The sequence below is a fragment of the Monodelphis domestica genome, chromosome X, assembly GCF_027887165.1.
Source record: "Monodelphis domestica isolate mMonDom1 chromosome X, mMonDom1.pri, whole genome shotgun sequence".
Lineage (NCBI taxonomy): Eukaryota > Metazoa > Chordata > Mammalia > Didelphimorphia > Didelphidae > Monodelphis > Monodelphis domestica.
In genome coordinates this window covers 175,691-201,857 of record NC_077235.1, presented here as the reverse complement: position 1 = coordinate 201,857, position 26,167 = coordinate 175,691, and the positions used below count along the sequence as shown (strand labels likewise).

Here is a 26,167-nt window from a genome sequence, read left to right as displayed (position 1 = left end):
TTATTGTAGAGATTTTTCATACATTGACTAGGGAAGGTCTTCATAGTTACTATTGGTCTAACCATCCTCCTCCCCATTGCCTAGCCCTTACCACCACTCTTCTGCCTTGGAGCCAATACAGAGTATTGACTCCAAGACAGAAGGTGAGGGTTTTAAAAAAGAAAATAATACTAACTGAAATGGCCTTCTCCACCCAACTGTCACCAATCGGCTAGCTCTTTAGTAACAGGCCTCCTGGTGTGTTCTTAGCCCTCTCCCTTCTTTGCCTGCCCCAAAGTTCTCTCTTTAAGATTACTGCAAGCCCCAGCACAGTCCCTACACACAGCTGCCAAGTTGATGTTTCTAAGGCTCCTGGCTGACCCAATGAAACTGAATATAAGAGTCTGCTTGACATTTACAACCCAACTTCCCATCCCAGTGAGGGTATACATGCTATTCTTCATGAATCTTGGGAAAATGTGTTTATAAACACAGATGTAGAATGTCAGCTCCTTGAAGGCTGGCTGCCCTGGTTTACTGCTGGCACATAGTAGGTATGCACCTCCTAGTTCCCAATCAGGAGACCATACAAGTCAGTTGGAGTGCAGCAATTGCCTGTATGCACCTCCCAATCTGTATTGCACCAAATGGGGCCCTCATAGTATGGTCAAAAACACACAGGGCTCCACCTTCCATCCCAGTTACTGAAAAGATCAGTGCCACCCTTCTGAAAGTCAAGTCTCCTCTTCTGGATGGGGGGCGGGAGGGGGGGGGGTGTAACTGAAGAGGACTGATTAGTCCCCACTTGGCCTTGGCTAATTGAGTCGGTGGACCCGAACTATCTCCTTCTCAGGGAGGGTCACTGTTGGTGTCTCAAGGAACCAGCCACCTCAGCCCCAGGTCCTGAAATGGGGCTTCTTGGGTCCCTGCCCTTCCCTACCCCAACCCAAGAAGTCCTTGAAGCCCACACAAAAAAATCCTGGAAGCCAAGTCAGTGCGAAGATATAACAAGTTTTATCTCTCTAGGAAAGGACGGATCTAAATAAAAAATATAAATTACATCAGTAATAACACCAAATTGGGGGGGGGCCCTCAAACTGAAAGGAACTGCCACCACCACCAAAGTCTGGCTTTGCTTCCGAAATACACAATCCTCCCCACGTCTAAAAATAGATTTCAACATGTACAGAAGTGTGGTGGCAGCTCAAGTTTGTTTTCTCTTTTGTAAAAATATAATCCAGATGAATAGAAATGCTCTTCTCCTGGGCCCTTAGCCCAGCCTGTGGCTGGCTCTTTGGCTAAGGAGGGAGAGTCCAAGGCTGGGTTCCCTCCCTCAGGATGTAGCCCTCCTCATCCCCCCCCCCCAACGTGAAAAGTCCACCAAAGAAAACGGGTGCCCCCAAGGAGCGCTTTGTAGGACTACATGGAGGGAGGGAGGACACGCCTTTACTTTACCATCCTTGTCCTTCGTTTGTCAGCAACAACAGAAAAGGCAAACAAGGGGCCCCAAACCTCAGAAATCAAAAATGAAATGCAGTCTCCTGGATGGAGCTGGGGTGGGTTACCCCAAACCAGGCGGTCTTCCAATAGCAATTAGCTGCCTTGGCCTCTCTCCCTCTCTCTCTGCTGTCAGCCCTACCTCCACGTTGGGGAGAGAAGGGAGCTGGGCTCCAGCCCATGCTTAACTGAGACTTAGGAAGGATGAGATCTGAGAAAGCAGAGCAGTGGATGGGGCTGAAGGTGAAGCCTGCCCCAGAAGCCTTCCTCTCTCAAGTCGGTTCCACTGAAGTGGATGGAAGCTTGGGATGCAGAAACACAAGTCAGGAGCCAGGGCAGGTGGGTGGGATCACCACATCACCAAGATCAGCCACAAGTGGACCCCTCAAAGACCTCACTGCTGCTGGCTCAGACGTTGAGCAAATGGCCCCTTCTGCTGGTGGTGTCCCAGTGGGGAAACCAGCCCCCTCCACCCCTATCCCTCCGTCAAGTCACCAGCAACAATCCCAGCCAACAGAGGAAGCAGCTGAGCTGAAAGGTGGTTCAGACAGACTCCCTTTTCCAACCGTGCCGACCCGGCCGTGTTGGAGGTGAAGGGGCCAAGCAGGGGTATTTGTGAGTGGGGGTAACGCTTTGCTTGTGGGTGCTTCTGGGTCTAACGAGGTGATGGAAGGCAGCCCCTACAGCATCCAGTGTCAAAGACCTGGCACCTCAAAGAGGAGGAGCAAGACAGGAAGGTGGACCAGCCAAAGGGCTGGCTGTTCATATGTGGCTTCCATATGAGCCACAAGAGGTGGCATGGCGGGAGGCCTATAGTGTGCCTCCTGTTCTGTTCCCTCCTAGCTAGGTGAATGGGCCCAGACAAAGGGGAAGGCCAGCAAAGCCAAAGACAGCTAACTGTTTAAAGAGCACCTGGTCCCCCTTGCTCTTAGGCTTTAGCTGATTCAAACAGGGGAGAAGCTGAAGGAAGGTCCCTCACAAGCCTCCTCGCTCTCTAACAGGGCAGTGAACAACAAGAACAACAAAAAGGCCAGGAAGGGCAAAATGAAATGGAATCAGAGGCCAGTGAAGCAAAGAAGGGTCAGGCTCCCTCCTCCCCTCCCTTTGTCTGTCCATGCCTCCATCTGTCCCTCCCCCAAGGACATTGGCCCCTGAAGCCAGCCATCCCCAAGGCTGGCCAGGAAAGCTCCACAGGAAAGGGAGGCCTGGCACAAGGAGTGTATCTGCAAAGGAAAAAAACAAAACCTCCGAGGGGGGTCAGGTGGGTGGGAGACCAAAACAGGGAGCAGGGCCATGGGGAACTGGGAGTGGGGGGGGGGGGCAGCTCTGCCCAGGGGGAGGGCTCACAGCAGCAGCTTCCCATTTCTGTGGATCTTCAGAATGCGGCCAAGACGCTGCTTGGCTGTAGCCAGGCCCTTCTTGGGCCGCTTTCCTGGAAGCAAAAGGAACAAAAGGAAATGAGAGCAAGCTGAGAGAGTACAGGCCACTCCAAGAAGCTTACCACAAGGTCAGCTTTCTCTGGCCTCCCTTCTCAGCTTCGAGCCTCCATTCATTTCCCCATGTATGAAGTGGGGGAAGTACCTACCTCCCAGGCCTGGCTGGAGGCCCAAATGAGAGACCCTGTCCAAGGTCCTCTCAAGCCCACAGGTCTCATCTTTCTCTGGGCTACTACACACCTATCTCTGGGACTTAAGTCCTTGGAGACTGTTATCATCTTCTCCTCCTTATAATGAAGCTCTAGGGCAATGATCTAGCCACGGGCACATGACAAGGGGTTCTCAAGCTTGGCTTTGGCCTTTCAAATGAGACATAATTCAGGGTCTGCCTTAGAGACAGATGTGCCCAGGACCTCAGATCCCTGCTCCTGCCTGTGGAAGGGCCCAATTACTATTGCAGTTGAGAGAAGGCCTGTGTTAGTTTCTTCCCCCACCCTGGGCGAAATGCCAGTTTCTCAAATGCCCAGCAAAATGGACACATGCAACTTCCTCATGATACCCGTACCCATACTAGGTGTAAAGAGCCTCCTGAGGGCTGAGCCCTGGGCTGGGTAGGGGCTGACAAGCAAAGAGCCAACGGGGAAGGAAGCCATGCTCTCAGAGGGCTTCACCTCTACTGGACTCAACGGTTAGAGGATGGGGGGCATCTGGTGAATCAACACCCATATAGCAGCTACCACACATGCCAGGCACTGTGTTAAATGCTTGGCAAATAACATCACACTGGCTCTTCACAAGCACCCTGAGAGGGAGGGGCTATTGCTATTTTCATTTTACTCAGCTGGCAGAAAACTGAAGTGGATGGAGGCGAAGTGACTTGCCCAAGGCCACACAGCTGGTTAAGTACCTGAGGAAGCTGGATCTGATCTCGGGTCTTCCTGACTCCAGACGCAGCGCCACCTAGCTGCCCAGCATATTGTAGATGGAGGTTTGAAAAGACTTGGCAACCAACAATTGTATGGAGTGGGGAAGGGCAGTGAGGGGTTGGTTGACACTGAGGGGGATCATGTTAGAAAAAGCAGAGTGGCTGGGGAGGAGGTGAGGCAGGGTGGGAGGGGGAAGGAAGGACACTTCCAAGCCAGAGGGTTAGAAATGCCCACGAGGCACTTGGTAGTGTGGGTTTGGAGTTTGAGAAAGGTCATGAAGATAGAGGGTCACTTCCTACAGGGCAAACAGTCAGGGGATTGGGATCCAGACAAAAGAATCACCAAAAGAGACTGAGAAGGAGCCCCAGGAATGAGTGGTGCCCAGCCCAGAGACAATTCCACAGGGCCAAGGGGGGGCTGCAGAGAAGTCAAGGATCTGAGGCTCTGAGAAAAGGCCTCAGCTGGCTCTGGCAACTGGAGATAGGAAAATTTCACCTGGGTGATGAGGTCAGAAGGAAGCCAGACGGTAGGAGATTTGGAAGAGAATGAAACAAGAGGAAGTAGGGGTGGCCTGCATAGATGGCTTTCTCAAGACATTTAGCCACAAAATGGAGGCCAGAGGCCAGTGGCACCAGGACATAAATAGAAGAGACGTGGGCACATTTATAGGCATGGAGGGATTACAGATGAGAGACTGAGGATGAAGGCCGACTTAATCCGATGACAAAAGAAAAGAATGGGATCAAGGTGGACAAGGAGAGAAGGGCTACTGCTTCACTAGACTAGGGAGAAAGAAAAGGATCATGGGAGATGATGTCACAGAAATGTGAGAAGAGGAAAAATGTGGTAGGATCCTCACGGAGAGAGTAAGAGGAGAGAAGTGCAGGGGGAAGTTTAAGAAAGGACAAAAAAGGCTGGGAATCATCTCTGGGACGAGTGGGAAAGCACACCAAGAAGAGAAATAGAGAGGGCTGCCTTGTTGCAGTGAGGGCCCAGTTGAGGTTACGTTATATACATTTGTAGTAGACTCGATTTCATGATTTCCTACAGCTAGGGAAGAGGGATGAAGGCCATGTGGTGGACATCACCCAAGGCTGGGAACAAAGGGGAAAAGGATGCTCTAGAGTATAGACCCGAGAGACAAATGGGAAAGAAGAATGACCAGTGCAGGGGCAGTAAAGTATGGCAAGTTCCACTTGGAACACAGTGAGAGGGGTCTTTGCTATGTCCACTTTTTGAGGCAGCTGATGATGAGGGCCTGGAGCTCAGCAGAGAGACCAAGGCTGGGGAGACTCCCCACAGAGATGATGTGTTAAGAAGAAAAGAGGAACAGGGACAGAGCCTTGGGGAGGCAGAAATCCAGAGAGGAGTTTCTTGAGGATGAGGCTAGGGAGGCCAGAGGATAACTGAGAGACAACAACCAGTAGTGGCAGGAGGGTGATGACACTCCAAATTTTTCAAGGGAGCAATTTCTCTCCATATGCAGACTGTATGTGAACTGCCCAAGTGACTGGCCCAAAGTCAACATATGGCCAAGCTCTCCTGTTTGCTGCTCCCCATCAAGGACATTAATGACATCGCCATGCCTCGATATGCCATGTGCCTGGAATATCTTCACCTGCCTCATTCAAATCCTTTCTTCTTTCAGAGACCAGCTCAGGTACTACCTCTGGAATGAAGACTCCCTCCCATTTGCCAGGGCCTCCCCTGAAAGTGACTTTGTAGTTGATAGAAACAGCAGAGTGCCAAGGGAACTCAGTGAATGGGGGAAGGGACTACATGAGGTCAGACCTTTTGCAGCTAGGTAGAGGGTGGCCCAGGAAGGGGAGATGCCAATTAGGGGTCGATTCTGATAGTTCAAAGGAGACTGTCTACAAGAAGAGGGTGGGAATGCCTGGCTTACCTTGAGTTGCCTGACTCGCCTGGGAGCTGGCTGAGGGTCTGCGCTGAGACAGGAAGACCCCTGGTGCCATGGGTGTGGTGCCACGGTTCACCTGGGCCATGCCAAAAACACTGGGCCGGGCAGTGTACTCGTGGTCAGCCAGACTGCCCGCAAAGGGTTCCTGCTTGGGCTCGGTGGGTGGTGGGGGGCTGAGTGGTACAACTACAGGTGGGGGTACTGGCACAGGGGCAGCTGTGCCAGGGCCACTATCTTGAGAGGGTGGTTGCTCAACTTCCTTTGCCATTGGCTTCTTCTTTAAATATTTCCTCTTTTGGGCCCTTTGTTGCTCCTGAAACAAACAAAAAGAACAAACGGGAGAACAAGAGAAGGGGAACATTCTGGAGAAGGCAGGAGGAGGACAGTGGGTCAAGGAGAGGGCCATCCGTCAGGCTCAGGCTCTGACGCAGTTGTTACTTCCCTCCATTTTGTGGGCTCTGCTGTTCTAAGTAAAGGACAGCATTTCTAAACTGAAGATCAGCCCCACTGGAGAATTCTAGCTTTATTGCCAGAACCTAACCCCAAATGAAGGGACCCTCTTGTGTAATTCGTTAGCACCCACACTTTTCAATATGATAAAACTTTCTTGAAAAATGTATAAGAAGATCCGGGTGAGATGGCTGGCACATAGAGTAGAAGCTCAAGGCCCAGATGGGTACATACCTCCAAGTTTAAGAAACCAATGGCTTCCATCAACCCTAACCCAGAGCCCGCCTCTGCTGTAGTATGCATACTGCAAGTGGTGGGGCACAGCTGGGAGGCCCTAAACTTTCCCCTACCCCTATCCAAACAAAAAGCAGGCCCCTAATCAGCAAGAGGAACTGGGACCCTGGCCACCTACCTGTTGAGCTAGCTTTGCAGCTGCTGCAGCCAAACCTGTCTCAATGGAGGCCACACGAGTCCCCTCGCGAACAGGCCGAGCTTGCTTTGGGAGTGTTGGGGTCACACGGGCTGTAATGGAAAGAGTCAATAAGAGATAGTACCCATGCTCAGGAAACAAGGCTCCCACTGCCTCTGGGTCTGGGATTCAATCCAAACTTATCCCTAGACCCTGAGGGTCACCAGCCAGCCACACACTCCTTTCCAAACTGACTGTACACAACTCAGGCCTGTTCCCAGGCCTGCCTTTCACCAGCCCCATGCAGGCCCCCTCCTCTCCAAGGTCCTTCCTGCCCTCTATGTACTGAAATGCCAAGGTGCATTGACTTGCTGAGCTTTAACCCTCTTTGGTGCATAGAAGGGTTACTGGGCATGGGGAAGCCAAGAGATCTGGACTCCAGTCTAATACTGATTTAGCTATGGGAAAGGGAATCTGTGACCCAGTTTCCCTTAACCACAAAACTGAGAGGACAGAGGCCCAATCCATCCCTAGACTTCAGCTAAGAAAATGGTCTCACAACTTCCCCCCTCCTTTTTATTTAAAAAGGGACTCCTAGTTTTTCAACATCATGAAAACTTCCCCTTGGAAAGCTGGGGAAATATGGTGCCTTTTTTTCATCCAGGCTTTGACCTCAAGTGACTCAGAGCCAGAAAGGTTTCCTGGACATGCCTTGGCCAAGAGCAGAATTGAATGGGGAAGGATGATCCATTTAGTTACTTTCTCTAATAATCCCAAACCCCTGCCAGGCGCATTTTACAGGTCCAGGCTTCCCAGGGTCCCTCTTAACATGGATTCCTTCTCGGAATTTTGTCATTTTGATAGGTCAGCAAACTCTGGGGTACCTGTGAACTCAGGAGGCAAATAAATTTACATCTGTAAATAGTTTCTCCTAATTAAAATGTAGAAACCACTGTGGCCCTGGGGAGGCCAGTTTGTAGGAGCCTGCCTCAAAGCTGTGATCATAAAGATAGGGGAGAGCTGCCCCCAAGCAAACACCACTGTTGGCAGTCCGCCCTCAATGCTGGGCTCACCTTCTGATTTCACCTGCTATCTAAATCCAGAGCCACGTTTGGAAAGTGGTGACCAAGTGTGAGCTGGCAGTTGCCTTGCCCTTGGAGATGAGTGGCCCCATCCCCTCCCCCAAGCAGGTAGGAGATAAGGAAATGGTATGGTCTGGGCCTCTGCTGTAGCCCTGAGATCACCTTTGGGGCTCCAGGGAGCGTCATCGGTGCTCTTCCTCTTTCGAGGGCGCGATTTCAAAGCAGGGTCATCATCATCTGACTCTAAAGATGGGTAGACTGTAAGGAGGAGGAAGCCACGTTGGTTATCGGGCTTTCGACACACCATACACACGAGCCCAGACATAGATGCCCCCCAAATGTTCACCACCAAAATCTCAACTCTGTGAGGAAAGAACCTTCCAAGAGCCAAGCCATAGCTTTGGCTTCACTAGAGAAGCCAGAGAAGAGGGTCTTGGTGGGAGCCAAGCCTTTGGCGAGTGGGGCCTCACAATTCTGAGGAGCGGCCATAACATCACTCATCTGTCCTGCACCTGGACCTGGGCATCTGCCAAAGGCACATATACATAGGAAGAAGCTCCAGTGTTTTCAAACCACCAGAGTTCCTCCCCTGGGGTCTCAGGGACCAAGGTGACCAGCCTCCCACACCACCTCATCCCCTGCCTAACAAACTTTCTGCTGCATGTCCAAATCCATGTTCTCTCACCCTTCAAGTTCAATGGCCTCTCTTCTGGCAGCTAAAATATGTCCTGCCCCCCCTACTCCTTTCCTGCCTTTGAAAGATTCTAGTGAACCGTGGCTTTCTGATGAGTTGACATCTTTCTAGGACATCAGGATCTGGAGGGAAGAGCAGGGTATACTACAATGAACTGCACTGCCTTCAAGATTTCATTTGGGGAAGGTGGAGGGGTGGGGGGTGGCGGTGGCGGCAGCTGGGTGGCTCAGTGGATTGAGAGGCAGGCCTAGAAATGAGAGGTCCTGGGTTCAAATCTGGCCTCAGACACTTCCCAGCTGTGTGACCCTGGGCAAGTCCCTTGACCCCCATTGCCTAGCCCTTACCACTCTTCTGCCTTGGAGCCAATACATAGTATGGATTTCAAGATGGAAGGTGAGGGTTTATATATATATGTATATATATATATATATATATATATATATATATATATAAAGATTTCCTTTGGGTCCAGCCTGGGCACGATGGCCTCAAAACGACAAACCCCAAATCCAAGTGGCTGCCTTCACCCTCTTGTGGACCCAATTGCCAAAATCATTGGCCTGGACCTTACTGTATTCGGCATCCTTGAAGCAGGCCCCTAGGCTTTCCTGTTCGTCATCTAGGCTCGCGTCGGCCTCCTCTTCCTCTTCTTCCTCACTCTCTATTCTCTGCTGGGGTGGCTGCTTTGCAGCTCGCTTATTGAGGGTCCGCTGGGTGGCTATGGCACGGGGACCATCGGTCTTCCCTCGAGCAGAGATGCTGCCTCCACCCTCCTGCCCTGCAGCCCACCAGGCCTGAAGGCTGGAGGCTGAGGATGACCGCAGGTTTGCCATGCACAGCATCCCCTGGATAGCTTCTTGGGTACTGGGGGAGGCAGGGGCTTCACTGCAAGAGGCAAAACAAAGTAGCTGACAGGAGGGCCCCTTGATGAGGGAGCCACCCAAGGAAGGGAAAAGCCATGAAGGAAATCAGATGTCCAGGGGTAGGTCCAGCCTACACCCGTCTTCCCCAGCAGGAGAGGAGTTCTGTAGAGTAAGGCAATGGGCTAGGCAGGCAAATGGGGAGCTCCCTGAGGCCACTAGCTCCCCCACCTACTACACAGGTTGGTCCTCTCACCCCCTCACTGTCCTGAGTGGCTTTCTGTGATGGCCCAGTCACCCAATCTTCTTTGTACAATGGAACAGGGAGCAGGTTGGTCTTTATTACGTACCGAACCCAAGTGCCTCATGGGGATCACCAGGACCTCAGCCTGGGTATGAACTGTCTGACTGCCAGGGAAAGGAGAAATGGAGGCAGGTACTCACTTGAGGGCAGCATAGCCAGGTCCCCCCACCTGCCTGCTGGCCTTGAGCAGATCTAGAATCCCTGTGGTTGCAGTGCCATGCCCAAGCTGCGCTTCTACCCCTTCTGCCAGGTCCTCATCAGTCGTATAGTCCTCCTGGAGTAGACCGAAAGGGCATTCAGAGCTCACTCACTCAAGTCTCTTATCCATATGCCCTGGCATCCATGGCCCCTCATTCCACCTTTTCCCTTTATCCTCTATTTCTCCCTTTAATTCCACCTTCACCTCGTTGTCTCCAAGCCTTGGCCTGGTCTTTCTCTGCTCTCCTCTTCCCACGCCATCTTGGTGGATGCCCACATGTGCCCTGCCCAGACCCAGGCATCAATCAAAGGTGAAGCCTGCCAGAATGCCCAATTCCCAGGAGGTCCCTAATCCAAGTTCACATACTCTGGGAGGCACAAACCAGAAGTCATGGAAGAGAGAACTGAGCTCCTACCTCAATGTCAAATTCTACCTCCCCTGGTTCCCGAATCCGGTTGGGGTCAGAGCAGGGCTTGGCACGAGGCAACTTCCGGGGAAATTCTAAGACACAAAGAGGGGTATACCGAGCCTGTCGCCTCTGACCTGAAGAAGGCAGGGGAGGTGTCAGGCAGTGGGGCTGGGAGGGCGAGGAGCAGTGGAGTCAAAGCCAAATGGAGTTGGGGCAAAGAACAGAATGTCCATATAAGTCCCTGCAGGCTGAAAGCACCACATGCTTGGTAGCAGCATCTACGGTCTATCAGGCTTTTTGTGGGTTCCCAATATATCCAGTTCGGGCCACACTCACTTGAGAGCACTGTGGGTCTGACCTCTCTGGGCTAGGCAGGCAGAGGCCCAAGAGAGCTGTTGGGGATCACAAGTGGATGGTAAAGAAGGAATGAGACATACTGGGTAACTTCTTTCTGGCTCCTGAGACCTTCTTCTCCTTCCGAGGTGTCTCATCAATCTGCAGGTCTTCTTCAGAGTCCAGGTCAAACTCTCCTTTGATCAGCTGCTTGGCTTTGGCACCCCGTCTTGAGGTACTCTTAGAATTCCGGGACCTAGCTGAGACCTTCATCTTCTTCTCACTGGATTTGAGAAACACACACACACACACACACACACACACACACGCACACACACGCGCACACATGCACGCACACACGCACGCGTGCCCACATGCATGCATAATCCACACATGTATGCATTCATATGTGTGGACACAGACAGACAGACAGACAGACAGAGACACACACAGACACACACAGACACACACAGACACACACACACAGAGTAAACCAAGACACTGCCAGAGAGGCCCATGAAAGCCAGCAGGGAGAGAAGGACCAGTCGCCCACTAAGGGGCAGCACTTGGAAGAACAGAAGGCTCTCAGCAGAGCACTTGTAGCCTGAACAGGTATTGAGTGTTAAGCCCTTTGGATCCCCTCCAACAAGGTAAAGCAACCGGGGCCCTTTGGCAGAGTCTGGCAGATTTCATCTGACCCGCAGGGTACCATTGCTCTGGGCAGCTGAAACCCAGGCAATCCATTTCCCCTTTGGGTGGGTTATGAGGTAAAAGAGAAAGATCCACGAAGACATGTGAGCCCTCACCCTGTAGCCATTGCCTTCTGTACCCCTGCCCTCTAACCCTAATTCCCCCACCTCCAATCTCACATGAGTAGAACATGGCATTGAAGCCCAAGTTTAGAAAATACTGACTCAAATCTGAGGGTCTCTTAGCCCCAAATGAAAATTCCAGGGCGGCAACCTGCCTGCTTGCCTGCTCGCCTGCCTCCAGGTGGTGCTGGTGGTGCAGGCCTCCTTAACCACAGCTCCAGTCTTTGTAGACCAGATCTGAAACTTTGTCGGCCACATGCTTTAGATGTGGGCAAACACTTGCTCTTGCTGTTCCCCAGCAAGTCGTCCCAAGTTGCTCAGGACTTCTGGGGGCCCTGTGACTAATGCTTGATTTGCCAAGGGTCCTGCACTTGACTTCACGGTCCCCAGTTTATAGCTCATGAGACACCAGAGCCAAGAGCCAAGCTTCCAACTCCAACTTGGCAGAGGAGTAACCCAGGAAGACAGTGTATAAAAAAGGACAGTGACAGGAAAAAAGACACTTTCTGGTGCTTGATGGCCAGCCCACTCTAACACAACGGAGTCGTCCAGAGATCCCTACTGTCTCCCACAGCACCTCCAGGGTCTGCTGACCCTTGCAGGGCCCAAGGGCCCCCAGTTCCAGCTCACCTTGCTGATCTGCCATTGGCCAGCACTGTTGTGACTTGGCTCTCTTCAATGTCAGGTTCCAAATCTAAGTCGAGGTCTGCATCTGGGTCCAGGTCCGGCTCCTCTTCTGGGGGAGCCAGGCAGGTGTTCGAAATCAAAAACTGTGGAACAACAAGATGGCACTAGCTCAGCTCAAGCCCGTCCTTGGACAAAGGGTAAGAAAATAGAGGACGAGGCCCTAACTTGTCCCTACCGTAGAGCAAAAAACCATGGGTCTGCATCCTGGTTGGGGGAGGACCCTAGCTAGACAAATCTAGCTCCTCTGTCAAAGGTATCTGCTCCCTCTGAAGCCACTGAAGGGCTTGGGAAAACTAGTCTAACACAGTCAGCAGGAGTTGTTGCCCTCAGAACAGGTCAGAGGAGCTCTATGGGGAGCTGAGAGCCCGTCCCCTCAATTACCTGGCCCTTGGGAGGGCTGCCGGCCGCTGCTGTCTTCAGGGCCTGTCGTGTATACTTGTCCAGCAGACTTAGGTCCAGCTCACGAGGAGCAGCCAGGGCCATGTTCTCTCTGCCCTTGCGCTCCAGCTTCTTCCCTGTCTCCACCTTGGCTTTGGAACTTCGCTTTTTGGAGCTGCCTTTGGAGGCTGGGGAAAGCCTGGCAGCAGAGGCTAGAGGGCTAGGGGATGGCTTGGTGGCTGCAGTACCACTGGCTGTGCCAGTCCTCTGGAGGCCAAAGGGGCTGCCAGTCTTGCCGATGTTCTGATGGAAGATATCCTGTAGAAATGGCAAAGCTGCTGGTTGCACACCCATCCCAGGCCAGTGTGGGAGTGTTCACAAGGACATGTGCACACAGGACAGTACCCCAACTCTCTTACTCGTGGCCTCATTCATTCAGGCAAAAATGGTCTCGGGAGTACTCTAGAATGGGTCCAAGTGTGTTTGATGTCCCCTAGGGCTATGAGCTGACCCCACAGTAAGGGACGGAAATGCTGTGGTACCAGAATTTCTGCACTCCTCCTTCCCTATCTTCCTCACATCTCTACTCTATACAGGTGGAACCACAATTTATTCTGCTTTAGCAAACAATCTAACTTCTCAGCCTCAGTTTCCTCATCTGTCAAAGGGAAGAGAGCAGCAATCAAATGTCCTCTCCTAGGGTGCTAACAAAAAAATGAAAAAATGGCTGTGCCAATTCTCAGTTTGAGCAGGAAGAGTTAGGAGGGTGAGCAGGAAACAAATCCAAGAGAGGGAGTCTGGATTCCTGGGCCCTCACCTCAACCAGACGGATCTCCCTAGCCAGATCTTTGATTAGCTGGACCGTCCGCACAGTCTCAGGGATCTCAGCTTCATGCTCTGGCAAAGCCTGCAGCATGAGAAGGAGAGAGACAGAGACAGAATTAGGTGAGCCAGTGATTTGCAAATAAGACAAAGAAAAGGAATCTTCCAAAAGTTCCTTTGCTGGATTCTGCCCTAAGCACATCAAAGGCCCAGGTCCACTAGATAGAGCGGCCTGAGGCCAAACAGGATCTTCACTGCCCTTTCCCTCCATGGGGTGCCAACCCAGAGAGTGTAGCCTAGCTCAGCTTCATCAAGGCACTGCCTCAGTGGATAGCTCTTCCCCATGAGCCAAGAGGCAGAAATGACATCCGAAGGCCACTGTAGCTGGGCGGTTTGCCCAAAGAACACTCTTAGATGGTCACAGTAGGAACTTGGCAAACCTGAACATAAAGAGACAAACTCATCACCTCTTTCTTAGTCCAAGACCTGAACGCCAAATTCAAGGCTTTGGCTCCATGAACCAGATATGAAGCAGGGTGTCTCCTGTTCTCTCGTAAGCCTGGGAAGGGACAGAGAAGGAAAGAGAGCCAATGGCAACTGCCCTAGCATTACACATAGGCCCCTCTGTGTCAATTTGTGCTCTCTCCCTAAAGATGCTACCGCATAGTTCCAGAAAAGAGCCTCATTCTGAGAGCTCCAATGCCCCTCATCCCAGGGTTGGCCCAAGCCAGATGCTGGCCCTTAGTCACCTGGAGAAAGGCCATGGGCAGCCTAGTACTAGTACTACACAGAGCACAAAGGATTTGCTAGAAGCTTTGAAATGTTCAGGGAATCTCAGTCACTAAGACTTTTAGGCCATGGGAGAGGAGACACTGGCCCTCAGGGAGTCATTCCCACAGTGGAATCAGGGTTAAGGAGGAAGCAGAGAACGACCTTGTTTGGCACTCACTGAGGTGGACTGAGATATCTGTCGAGTTCCCAAGGCCTCTGTGGCCAATTCCCCACTGGCTCTGCTCTGCTGGTTGTCTCACCTAAGTGCCTCTCCCATTTTGGCTCTTGGTGACTTGGCTACCAAGAACAGCACTGCAGGATGGGGCCCAGGAGCCTCAAGAGGACTGAGCAATGGAAGAACCCAAACCCAAAGCAAAGCGACACCAGTTGGCTCAAAAAACCTCCATCGAGAACCCAATTCTTCTTGATGACTATATTGCTCCCACCCTAGGCTTGAGACTCCTCATCTATAAAACAAGGGGCATGAACCAAATGTTCTCTGGGACACCTTCCAGCTGTAAAGGCCAGAATACCAAGAGCCTAGGATTCTCTGGTTCAGTTTCCCAACTAAGTCACTCTGGAAGGGATGAGAAAGCATGATACATATATGGGCAGCTACTGTGGCAGTGCATGTACAACAGGGTAACCTGGGCTGAAAAAATGGGTAGCCCCAAACCACTGCCCTATTCCTGAATGTTGCCCCACTCCACCCTCCTATCCAAGTTCTCCCTTGATGCGAAGGAGCACCCAGCCGAGCAGGGAAGTTAGAAGGTGGGCGCCTAGGCCCAAAGGGCAGCCATCAGTCCCAAACCTCTGGGGAAGAAGCCCTGAGAAATACTGTCCACACACCAGCCTCCCACCCAAAGCCAAGGAGTGCTGCTCAGCCAGGTGGGGAAGGGGCAGATGGATGGGGAGGACAAGGAGGGGCTCCCTACCTCGGAAGATGTCCAGGATGTGCTTTCCCACATACCAACAGATGGTTTCAAAATTGGGGAACCTGAAGAGGTCAGCTGTGCTCAGTCTCTTTTCAATCTCATAGGCCCTGGTGGGAGAAGAGTGATGGGAATGAGAGAGGCCAGTTAAACTGGGTCCCCAGTGCCTTGCTCTCCCCTCCCCTTCTTATCCTGTCTCCCCCACGGCCTAGCACATCAGGCCACTGAGTCGGGGTGGTCTCCAGGAAGCTAGGCTCTGTGCTGCTTGGCCTGGGGGGGGTGGGCATTTAATGAGTTCAGGCAGGGCAGCAGGTAGTCTGCTGTCAGGATTCTCCATACCCTCAAACCCTCTGCTTTGAATGATCCCCATTTCGGGTCCATGGCAGGGAGGGAGGGAGGGAGGGAGGGAGGGAGGGAGAGAGAGAGAGGGAGAGAGAGAGAGGGAGAGAGAGAGAGAGAGAGAGAGAGAGAGAGAGAGAGAGAGAGAGAGAGAGAGAGAGAGAGAGAGAGAGAGAGAGAGAGAACAGCTGGCTGGCACCAGTGGCCAACCTAAGGTCTGCACTCACTTGAGCTGCATCTCGATGTTGAGGCTATGTAGGAAGTTCCCTCCAAAGGCAAGGCAGTCCACGGGCGTCAGCACCGCATGGATCCAACCTGCCAGTACCACAGGAGAAAGTCACACCTGCTACAGGCTGGGCCACCATAGGGCTATAGGCCAGGTTCAGGGCTCCCTCAAAGCCCATCCTATACCTTGTGTTCCTCCTCTGATCCTAGCTGGAAGCCAGAAGAACACTCCTCCACCCCCCCACCCCCAAGGAAGAAAGGACTCCTCAGTTCCCCTCCTCTGGTAGGTCTCCTTAGTGTGGAGGGCATGTTCTGTACTCTTGATCCTAGCTCCTTCCACCTCCTCATTCTAGCCATCAGAACTAGTCTGCCCTGCCCACAGCTTCTGGCTTCACCTTAGAGGCCAAACAGGTTTCAAACAATCCCTCAGTGCCAGCAGTGAAAGGCATGCCACCCTAGAGAGCACTGTCTGGGCTCTCATCCACAACAGTCCACTCAGAGCCATGCCAAGCTTTCTTCCTTCCCATGTCCCACATTCCTCACAGTGACTCCATGGGCCAACACTGCCAAGTGCTACCCTATTCTTAGGGCTCTCTCTCTTCCTTTGATATCTGGGACCCTGTCCTTTCCCAGAGTTCTTGGTCTTTCTTGACCATCACCTTCACTGGGATCATCCTCAGTCAGGGGTGAGAGGAAAGAAGTTCCCAGTAGAGGTTCCAACCTGGGATGGGAAGGGGGGGGAGGGGGAGAGGGAGGGTCCTCAAGGTATGCAACAGCCTTGTGAAGCTCCCATGAGCTCTAGACTTAGCCAGGGCCATCTCCTCTATACTCTGAGGAGGGTCCTGGCCAACCCTGATGGTGGGTCCCATATGGGTAGCACCACTCCCTTTGTCCTTCCCCTGAGTGGCCCGTCAAGAACCTGTGGGAATGAAGAGTGTCTGGCCCTGCTTCACGGAGCACTTGTAGCACATGTCCACCTGGTCCCCAAAGAACATCTCCCTCTGGTTGGAGGAGCTGCTCCAGCATTCGAACAAGGACAGGTTAGCAGGGGTGGGGCGGATCAAATAGAAAACCTTCTCCCCCTGAAAGGAGAACAAGAGAAAAACTGAAGGAGCCTCAAGGAGGCAGCACAAGAACTGTGGGCGAATCCAAAGACTAGGGGACTCCAAGTGGAGCCTGGTTCCAGCACTATTGCTGTTTGGTTGCCTTGAAGCCCAAAGAGATCCCAGAACTCCCATTCCAGGTATACTCCAAATAATCCCGAAGCAGCAGCTGCTTCGAGGGATCTAGAATGCTGGTCTGCCACAGAATGCCAGCCTTCCTACCAGTGCATGGCTACCAGCCTCAATGGGACCAAACAGCCCAAGAAAAGGAGACTCCTATGTCAACAATGCTTCAGATAAAAGTGGCCCTGGTCCACAAAGAGAACTCGCCACTACATCATTGGCAGAAATCTGGGCTCTCCCAAGAAGCACTGATGAGGAAGGAAGGAAGGAAGCCCTCATCTGTTGAATGATGAGCAACATCTAGTTTGTTTCGGCATGGACCGTCAACGCTCAAAAGGAATGATCTTGACCTTAAAAAAATTTCACTGGCATGACAGCACAGCACCTCCCCCCCTCCCCTCCCCAGGTAGGTCCCTGGTAAGTGGCCCTCCCACAAGAGGCAGAAACAAGAAAGAAGGCTGGATTTCAATGATTCAGGTAAATAATGGCATAGGGAAGTGGTCAGAGACATGATGGATATGACATGGAGGTGGGCCCCAGCAGGTCACTTTCACGACCCTCACAGCCTAAACAAAGCATCTGCCCAGGTCCAAGGAAATTTCCTGAGAAACCTTACACAAGCCTGGTCAACTCCTGGCCAGTCTGGGTATGGGGATTGGGGGACCTGGACTTACAATGGGAACAATGGATCATAAGTGAGGAAGGAAGCTTCCAGAGGCTACAGCAAGGGCCAAGATCCCATCACCTACCCTGAGCACATGATACCAGACAGAGGTGCCACCAAAGTCAATATGGAAGTCTGTATAGCTATCCCGTACACCCATTAGGCAATACTTCTGCACACTGGGTCGTTCAAACACAGATTCCTCAGGCCACAAATTCTCCACCCAGGAGAGCTTCCGGACAATCTTAGGGGTCTCCACAAGATTTGAAAGCCTGGAAATAGAGGAGTTAGGGTAAGTGTTGGCCATGACCTCCATCCTCTTGGACATTTAGGGGATTCTTAAGGTAAAGGACCAGATACTGAGAGGAGCTGGGTTATCTGGTACTTGGAAATAAAGGAGCCCAGGAACAGTTTTTTTCCCAGAGCTCACAGACATGGGAAGTAAACAACCATGGCATACTGTTCCTTGGATAGCCCCTGTGCTGGCCTATTTCCAGGCTCCCCAGGCCAACCCTCCCATTCTCCACAAAGCCTTCCCTTTGGCTGCATGATTTGAAGTCCCCTTGAGGAATCCTGGAGAAACTACTAGCTGTATGACATGCCTGCCAGGTTCCTTGGCATGCATGCCCATGTCATCACCTGCATCCCGTGGAAAGCGAGTCCCCCCAGGGTGAGGGGAAAGAACACATCTCCATGCCCTGGCCACAAATGAGGGCATTTGGTGAATGGAGAAAGAGAGTCTCACATTTAAGTCGCATATTGCAAGGGTGTCAGCTTTCTTAAGAGACTGAAAAAAATCTTCATCTAAAGAAAAAATACTTTGGGGCCAATTGTGCCAACCCATTCCCAAGGACGAGGTACAGACACAGAAATCAAGCAAATGCCAGGCCTTTCTCAAGGGCCTGCTCTACTGGCCCAGCGAGTGTTGAAATGAAGACAGACAGCCCTCCCCATTCAGGCTCACCTGGTATCAGAAAACTCAAGACTGATGACATTGAGGACTTTCTCTCTTTTCCCGCTGCAGTAATAACGCACAAAGTCCCCAAGTTTCATCTTGCAATCAGCCTGACGGGTCACGTCAATAACATCAATCTCTTTGTCAGAACCTGGGGCAGAGGGAAGGGCCTCCATCACACTCATAGGGATGGACAGCACCTTCTCCCACTCCTCCCCCCATCTGGGAATCAACTAATCCCCTCCCCCCTTCCCGTTGGGCTCCAGCTCTCCTCAGGGAAGCAAGCAAAAGCCTTTGAGTATCTCCCAGCAGGAACAGCCATTTCTTTATGGCATTATGGTTTGCAAAAAGAGCCTTCTACCAGCAGTAGCTGATTTTAGGCGCCCAACAGTCAGACAGATAAGGAAACTGAGTAAGGGCCACCCAACAGTTAAGTAACAGAGTCAAGGTCAAAGACTCAGTCTCTCCTACCCCTAAACCCCCTCTCTTGCTAGCCTGAGGCAACGGAGCAAGGAAGAAAGAGGCACCAATACGAGTGAGGAGGCCTCCCTCCCACTGCATGCAGGGAAGCTTCAATGGAACTCCAGCCATAGCTGTGGGGTCACTTACCAACATAATACTCCACTTCCCTCACAGTGAAGGCTGGGGAGGGCAGTGTCATCCCCAGGCCATCCTTCTTCAGTACCAAAATGGGCACACTGAAGCTGTTCTCCTCTAGGTACTCTACTGTCAGCTGGGCCCCCGTGGGCTTCAAGATCACCTCATCAGCACTAGGGGGACAGAGGAGAAAGGCACATCATAGCAGGTATGGGCTTGTCCCTAGCCACCAGAGTCCCACTCCTCAAAACCATGGGGCTGTCTCGGCTCCATAGCTCCCACAGGAGGCCGGATCTTCTAGAAACTCCCCACTTCAACTTTGTCTTGACAACTGCCCTTTCAGGGAGATGGTGCAAGAAAACAAACCAAATTCTGAGAGGCCAAGACACCATGAGGAACAGGCAGAAACAGGACCAAACTCAGGGTATCTGAAAGCAAGACCCTAGAGCCACACTGCCTTTCTGGCCTTTTGGCCAGAACCCATACCTGGAGAAATGGCAGGGGCATCAAGTGGAGGAGAGAAAAAAGTCCAACTGGATAACTATCACAAGATGAAGGAATTTTTCAAAGGATCACTACATGTTTTAGTTGCCCAAGATACCACCCCCCCTGCCCCCACCCCCACCAGTTAAGATAAGAGACACAGCGAAGCCACCATGGGAATAGGGAAGGAGGGGCTAGTCTGACACACATGGGTAGCTTCCCTCTGGGTTTGGGCACATGCTGTCCACCAAGCTCCAAAAGAAGGCTGTGCCCCTTCTTAATGGAGGCCCTCACTAGAGTTCTCAATTTGGATGTGCTCCCAAGATGAAAAGAAGCAGTGGAGCAAGTCTGCCAAGGGACATCTTGGCCAGTTCTCAGGGCAGGAGCAGGGAGCCAAGGGACGTCCTCCCAACTCTACCCAGATGCGCTCACCTGCGGAAGGGCCTTCCCCGAAGCTCGCGGATAAACATGGGGCTCCCAGTCTGCACTGTCTTCCCACCTTCCTTGCTTGCCAGCAGCTCCTGTACCTTTGGTGCCCCTCGGCGCCTTTTCACTGAACCAAGAAAAGATATAGAGAGAAAGGGAGGGAGGGAGGGAGGGAGGGAGGGAGGGAGGGGATACGCATTTCTATACAGAACCTACTAAATGCCAGGCCCAATGCTAAGCACTTTACAAATATGATCTCATTTGATCTGCACAACAACCCTGGGAGACAGATGTTGCTCTTATTCCCATTGTCCAATTTGGGAAACAGAGCAGAGGTGAAGGGAGTCACCCAGCATTGCAGCTGGCAAGTGTCTGAGGCCAATTCAGGTCTTCCTTACCTCAAGTCAAGGAAGGCCTCTATTCACTGCCCCATCTAGCTACCACCTATTGAAGGTGGGATCATCAGATCAGAGAGTTGGTGCCTAGGGCCCTATGGAAATACCAGGCATAGTCCACCAAAGTCTAAGAATATTGGGAATCAAGTGGGATTGTAGAATGATGCTTGTTTTCCTAAATCAATCCCATGGAAAGAACTGATGGCACCATTCTGCCCCGCCCAAAGCTGCTGACCCATTGAGGCACCCAAAGGTCCTAGTGGTGCTCCCAGAGAAGAAGGCCCTAGAACTTTCCTCATGTTCCCCAAAACATTCACCCCCTTCTCTGGCCACAAGAGAACAAGACTTGACTTACTAACGGAAGGCCCATGGAGGACCTCACAATTGGGGCAGTGGTAGAGATCGATGTCAACCGCTTTCTCCTCTTCTACACCAACACAACTGGAAAACAGATGGAAACATCCCAACTAGTCCGGGGTTCAAGGTGCTCTTCTCCAAGTCCCAGGGACAAAAGCCTTCTAGACAATGATGACACAGAGAGTTGTAAAACTGTGACCCTATTGTTTTACATAAAACTAGTTAAGTTGAAATGTCAAGTCATAAAAGGAATGAGACTTGGACTGCATCTTAGGGTTTCATGAATTTATTCTAGGAGGATGAGGGAAGGCAATGCACTGAGGAGGGGGATTCCCCATCTTTCTGCAGCCCCTATCACTTTGGAATAGCTCCAGTTGCTAGGGAGCCCAGGCTACCTCCTTCCCACTTTCCCACCATCTGCCCTCTGAGACCAACGAGGACAAGTAGGATCCCTCTTTCACATGACCTTCAATGCTTTAAGACAACTACTGTGGCTACTACTCATTGCCTCAAGAAAACCAATTATTTCTTTTTCGGTATGAGCAACAGGCAAAGGCCAACCAGTGCTGGGCTGACTGTTTCGTTGCTCATCCAGACTTAAGAAAGTGACGGAGGAATGACAAGCAGGCTGTCTAGGGATTTACCCAAGTCACCAATGAACGTGTAGTGGCATGGGGCCATATGCAGAACCCTAGGCCACTCCACTACACATCTCTCCCAGGCACACTGACACAAATAAACAGAGTCCAGCCAGCCTAGCAGTTCAGAATATGTGTAGCTGGAGTGTTCTCATGCTGCCCTACAAGGACAAGAAGAAACTCCAGTTATAGACCCCAGGGATCTCCCGGTTTAGGAAGTGTCGAAAATGGAGATAAAGGAAGTTTGGTCACATCATAGCAAGTTGTGGCCTACAAGTGGGTCTCTGGTAGAAATGGGCAGTGTGGTACACAGAGGAGACAAATGAAATTTCAGAGCGAGCAACTAGAAGGGGGCTCAAGATCAGTATGATGGGAACTTTCTGAAAAACGAAGGGTTCAGTGACAGATTAGATAGAGTTCAGTCAAGGTATGTCAAGAGGCCTGCACAGAAATGAAAATGTTGAGCCACCCAATCTGGGTGATCAAGCTGGCCTTGCAAAAATGCATCTGTCTTTCCCTCCTGGGGACAGGTGCTCACCTGTCCTAAGTGCACCTCTCCAAGTCAAATGAGGCCCTATTCAAAGCACTGTCAAGATGGCAAAAGCGGCAGAGTCAAGGCTCCAAGGCCCAGCTCAGCCAAGCCCGAAGGCTCCTTGGAAAACCAATTTGTTCTTTTTGAACTTTGCCTGTCACATGGCTAGAAACCTCTTCCCAGGGTTGGTCTGGAGTTGGAGAATGGACACACTTTGGGGAGATGATGAAGATGAGTTTCGGTGAAGGATAGTTGTGGCTGTCGGGTCATGGAAACTGCCTCACACACACTGAAAATGCCAGGTGAGGGAAGAGTACCCAGAAGAGCCACGGTGTGGCTTGCACTAGAGCACTCATCGCTTGCTGAACGACCCTTTCAGGAAACCACAGCAGACACAAGATGGGGCCACTTGGAATAGTTCCTGGCTCCCTAGCCACCACTGAACTCTGCCTTTAAAGGCCTGAGCACATTCCTCTCCAAGGGTTATGGAGAAGGGACAGTTCAAGGCACACCTGAGGTGGCCCTGCAAACCAAGTTGCTGCTAAGCAGAGAAAGGTAGGGGACAGGACACTCATGGAAATGCCCCTGGAACATAGGGCCAGGGGTCTGAGAAAAGCAGCCTGGGCTCAGGCACAGTCAAATGGGACCCAAGGCCAGCAACCAGCTTTTAAAGGCCCAACAAGGAAAGAAGGCTCTGCTGGTCATTACCTTTTCTCCTCACTTTGTCATTCTAGATTCATAACACTGGCCCTCAGGTGTTTTAGGGATTGGGCTAAAAATGGATTAGGCAGCTAGGAGGCACAAGTGAATAAAGTGCCAGGCCTGGAGTCAGGAAGACCCACCTTCCCGAGTTGGATTCTGGCCTCAGACACTTCCTAACCATGTGACCCTGTGCAAGTCACTTAACTCCATTGGCCTCATTCCTCATCTGTAAAATGAGCCAGGGAGGGAAATTGTGAACCTCTCCAATATCTCTGCCCAGAAAACCTGAAATGGGATCAGGAAGAGTTGGACACAACTTAAAAATGACTGAACCACAGCAACCACAAAAAAAGAATCCTTGGGCAAGGTTTAACTTCTCTGTCCTTTTTCAAAGTCCATCTCCAAGAACAAATTCGTCAGGCAGCCTTTACTGGTCCTGGCTCTCTCCTGAGCCACATCCACAACACTGGCCACACTCTTTCTTTCCCCACTTTGCCCCCTTGGCCAACCAGTCCAATTCAATGTTGTCCCCTTCTCTTTAAACTTTCATCCACCAGTATCACCCATCACATCCAGTCAAACCTCAGTCTTGCTGCTGAATGAAGGTGGAGAAAATTATGCCACTGTTCTGACTGGATCACCTGGGCTCTCATTGTTGCCAGGCAATTCTACCATGCATGCCTCATTCACTCACTTTCTCCCTCTGTCCACAAAACCCTTTCCTCCCTTCTCAAACCTCTCATGCCCCATCCCCACTCAGTTGAGAATAATCAAGGCCATCCACTGAAATCTCCCTCTTCTTCCCTCCTGTTCTCATTACTCAGGTACCTCTTTCCTCTCTGCCTTGTACAAAGAGGTGGCCTTCCCCTGACCAAGGCCCATCCCTCTACCTGCACAAGCAATCAATCTCCTCTATCACAATTTCTCCAACAGATCACCCCCCTCTGTCATTCACATTCATCTTCAATCTCTCCCTCTCTGCTGGCTGCTTTCCTGCTGTCTATATGCTCTGATCCCCTGTCCCTCAACACCCTCACTTGACCCTTGTATCCCCACTATTATTTCATCTCTCCTATCCCATCCTTGAAAAGGTTACATAGGAGCCTCCATTTCCAGCTTCCACCCAAACTGCTCTCTCAACGAGCTTTTAGTTACTGAATTCAATGACCTCTCTGCTAAGGCCTCATTCTCTTTGTTACTCCTCCATCCTCTCCTGCCTAGGATTCTGTCCTGGGTCCCCTTCTGTTCTGTAGCCTTTATGCTACTTCCCAGTGATCTCACCAGCTTTCTCCCACAGATTTAATGACCTCTACTGGTCTCCAGTCTCCAAACCACCTTTCAGAAATCTTGAGGTCCAGCAGGCATCTTAAAGTCAACCCATCTAAAACTCTTTTCTCTTCCCACCTAAACCCCCACCCATTACCGTGGAAGACAACACCAATCCTTCAGATCCTTCAGGCTCCTGGACTCCTCCCTCACTCTCACAACCTATATCCAAGCTGTTGCCAAGGTCTGTCCACTTCACCTCTGCAGTATTTTTTGTACACATCCCCCTCTCTTTTCTTCTTGGACACAGACACTTCCCTGGCTGGCACACGTCCTTGTCACCTCAGTCCTGGCCTATTACGGCAGCAGCTCTGTCCTCATTCCAGTTTGTCTTCCATTCAGCCACTAAAGTGATTTTCCTATAGCACAAGTCCCACTCACCAAGTCACCTCCCTCCTCCAAGGGCTCCTCAGCACCTCCGGAAACAACTTCAAATGCCTGATTTAGGGTTCAAGGTCCTTTCACAACCTGGCCTTCCCCTTCCTTTTAAGTCTTCTTACACCTGACTCCCACAGAGTCCTCCTCGATCTAGTGCCACTGCCTGCGGCTGTTCTCCCCAAGTCTCCGCTCTGCATTTTCATTTGCTATTCCCCATGCATGCCTGGAATGCTCTCCCTCATCTCCTCTCACCTCAGCTCAAATTTCCCCTTCTGAAAGCTTTGGCTAGTCCCCCTTCCACTCTCTCCAGGAGCTCTCTTGTGTGGATATAATAGTTTACAAGTTGTCCTGGCCAACTGAGATCATCTTTGGGCCTTTTGTATCCCTCCAGCGAAGCACAGTGCCTGGCACCCAATCGATCGCTCGATCGCTCACTCACTCCATCAATGGCAGCTCACTAGAGCCTGCTGCTGGCACCTTACTGGCTTTGAATGTGCGTGTGTTTGTGTTGTGCGGCAGGGTCCTTTCTAAGGTTCTAGTCTGGGCTGACAGCTAGCATGGCTCCTTCTCCTCCAGAGCCCTCAAACAAGAGATCCCAGGGTTAAGGGAGATGGTGATCCCCTCAGGTGGAAGCAGCACCCTGACTTCAACAAAAAAACCGATGATGATGACATGATGATGTCAGTACGGCTGGGTCTCAGTGCCCCCCCCCCCCCCAGCATTGGCCTGGAATCCTGTGGGAAGTCGTGCTGGCACAAAGGCAACAGGTGCTTGGTTGTGTGGAGGCAGCAGGAGGGCAGCTCCACCAATGCCGGCACACTGGTCCATGGTTGCCCCCCCAAAGCAAGCCCCTGCTGTGGCAGGGAGTAAGGCCATTAGGACTAGGTGCAGGAGGGGGTTGGTATATAGAGTCAAGCAACTTGAGGAGAGGGAGGGGTTGTCTGACCTAATAGAATGCTGGAAGAAGTCAGGTTCAGAGGGTGGGGGTGGGGGGGTCAGCCTGGAGGAAGAAACAGGGGTAGGGGTAGGGGCAGGGGGTGCCCCCCCGCCCCCCCCCGCGGTGTGACAAAGTCAGAAGAGTTACTCAGAGGGGCAGGGTAGTGACCTGGCCGGGAGGGGGGGGGGCGGGCAATGGGAAATCACACAGTGTAGGGCAGAGGCCCAGGGAAGGGAGCGGCTGGGGGAGACCTCCCAGGGGAGGGGGGGACTCTAGGGGAGGGACGGCCTCACCTGCCATGGAACCAGTCCTGGCACAGGTCGCACTCGATCATGAAGCGGGTCACGTCGTAGGGCAGCCGGCACAGGCAATACACCGGCGGGGAGGCCATCTTGGCCCGCGCCTGGGCTCGCGCTTCGGCCCGTTCCTGGGCCCGTGCCCCTCGCGGGGGGCAAACGTGACCGCCAGAGGCCGGCGGATCGCCGGGCGCCGCAGACATGGGCGGCTCGGCCTGGGTCCCGAAAGTGGACCCTAACTCTGGGCAGATGGACAGGGACAACGAAGACGGCGGCGGCGGCGGCGACGACAGAGGCGGAGGCGGTGAGTGCGGCTGGAGCAGCTATAGCGGTCGCAGCGCGGGGGGCGAGTGGCGGCGGGCGCGAGCGCGAGCGCGAACGAGGGCGCTCTCTCCGCCCTCCCGCGGCGCGACGTCGCGTCACGTCGGCAGCGGTGGCGGCAGGAGACCCGGCCCGACTCCCTGACGGCCTTCCGGATTGGCCGGACCTCGCGGCTCCTAGCACAGGAGACTCGGCTGTGGCTACGGCTGAGGCAGCGACGGAGGTGTCTGCGACTCCAGGTCCCGCCCCCTCCCGTTCGCCGGGGGCGGAGCACGAGGCCAGCTTCCGGGCCTCATCCCACCCCCTTTCTACCGCCCCCTCCCCCGCCCGGGGGCTACTTCTTCCCGCAGCTGACTGAAGGCCTGACTGCGCGTGGCACACAACAAACTTTATTCAAAACCTCAGGAAGTTCGAGAGCTAGACTGACAGAAAGACTGAGAGGAAAGGGTGGGCCGCGTGGAGGATGCTGGGA

General features: G+C 52.4%; 1 protein-coding gene across 5 annotated transcripts; it reads right to left on the bottom strand.

Moving 5' to 3' along the window:
• Window positions 1-970: 970 nt before the first annotated feature.
• On the bottom strand, window positions 971-26,105 carry PHF8 (PHD finger protein 8). 5 transcript variants are annotated; one of them, XM_056809064.1, is made up of 21 exons: window positions 25,372-26,105; window positions 20,564-20,649; window positions 19,820-19,940; window positions 18,917-19,077; window positions 18,317-18,458; window positions 17,438-17,624; window positions 16,382-16,544; window positions 15,465-15,552; window positions 14,902-15,008; window positions 13,663-13,754; window positions 13,191-13,280; window positions 12,377-12,691; window positions 11,939-12,078; window positions 10,601-10,779; window positions 10,170-10,255; window positions 9,696-9,829; window positions 8,963-9,276; window positions 7,860-7,955; window positions 6,619-6,728; window positions 5,742-6,069; window positions 971-2,908 (listed from the first exon to the last, which is right to left on the bottom strand). In XM_056809064.1, exons 1-21 carry the CDS (start codon window positions 25,575-25,577, stop codon window positions 2,820-2,822), a joined length of 3,234 nt encoding a protein of 1,077 aa, XP_056665042.1. In that variant the 5' UTR covers window positions 25,578-26,105; the 3' UTR covers window positions 971-2,819. The 5 variants fall into 5 exon arrangements, with proteins under 5 accessions (XP_056665042.1, XP_056665043.1, XP_056665040.1 ...); XM_056809065.1 differs by having other exon boundaries at window positions 9,729-9,829; XM_056809062.1 differs by having other exon boundaries at window positions 10,170-10,297; window positions 25,372-26,104.
• Between the last annotated feature and the right edge of the window lie 62 nt (window positions 26,106-26,167).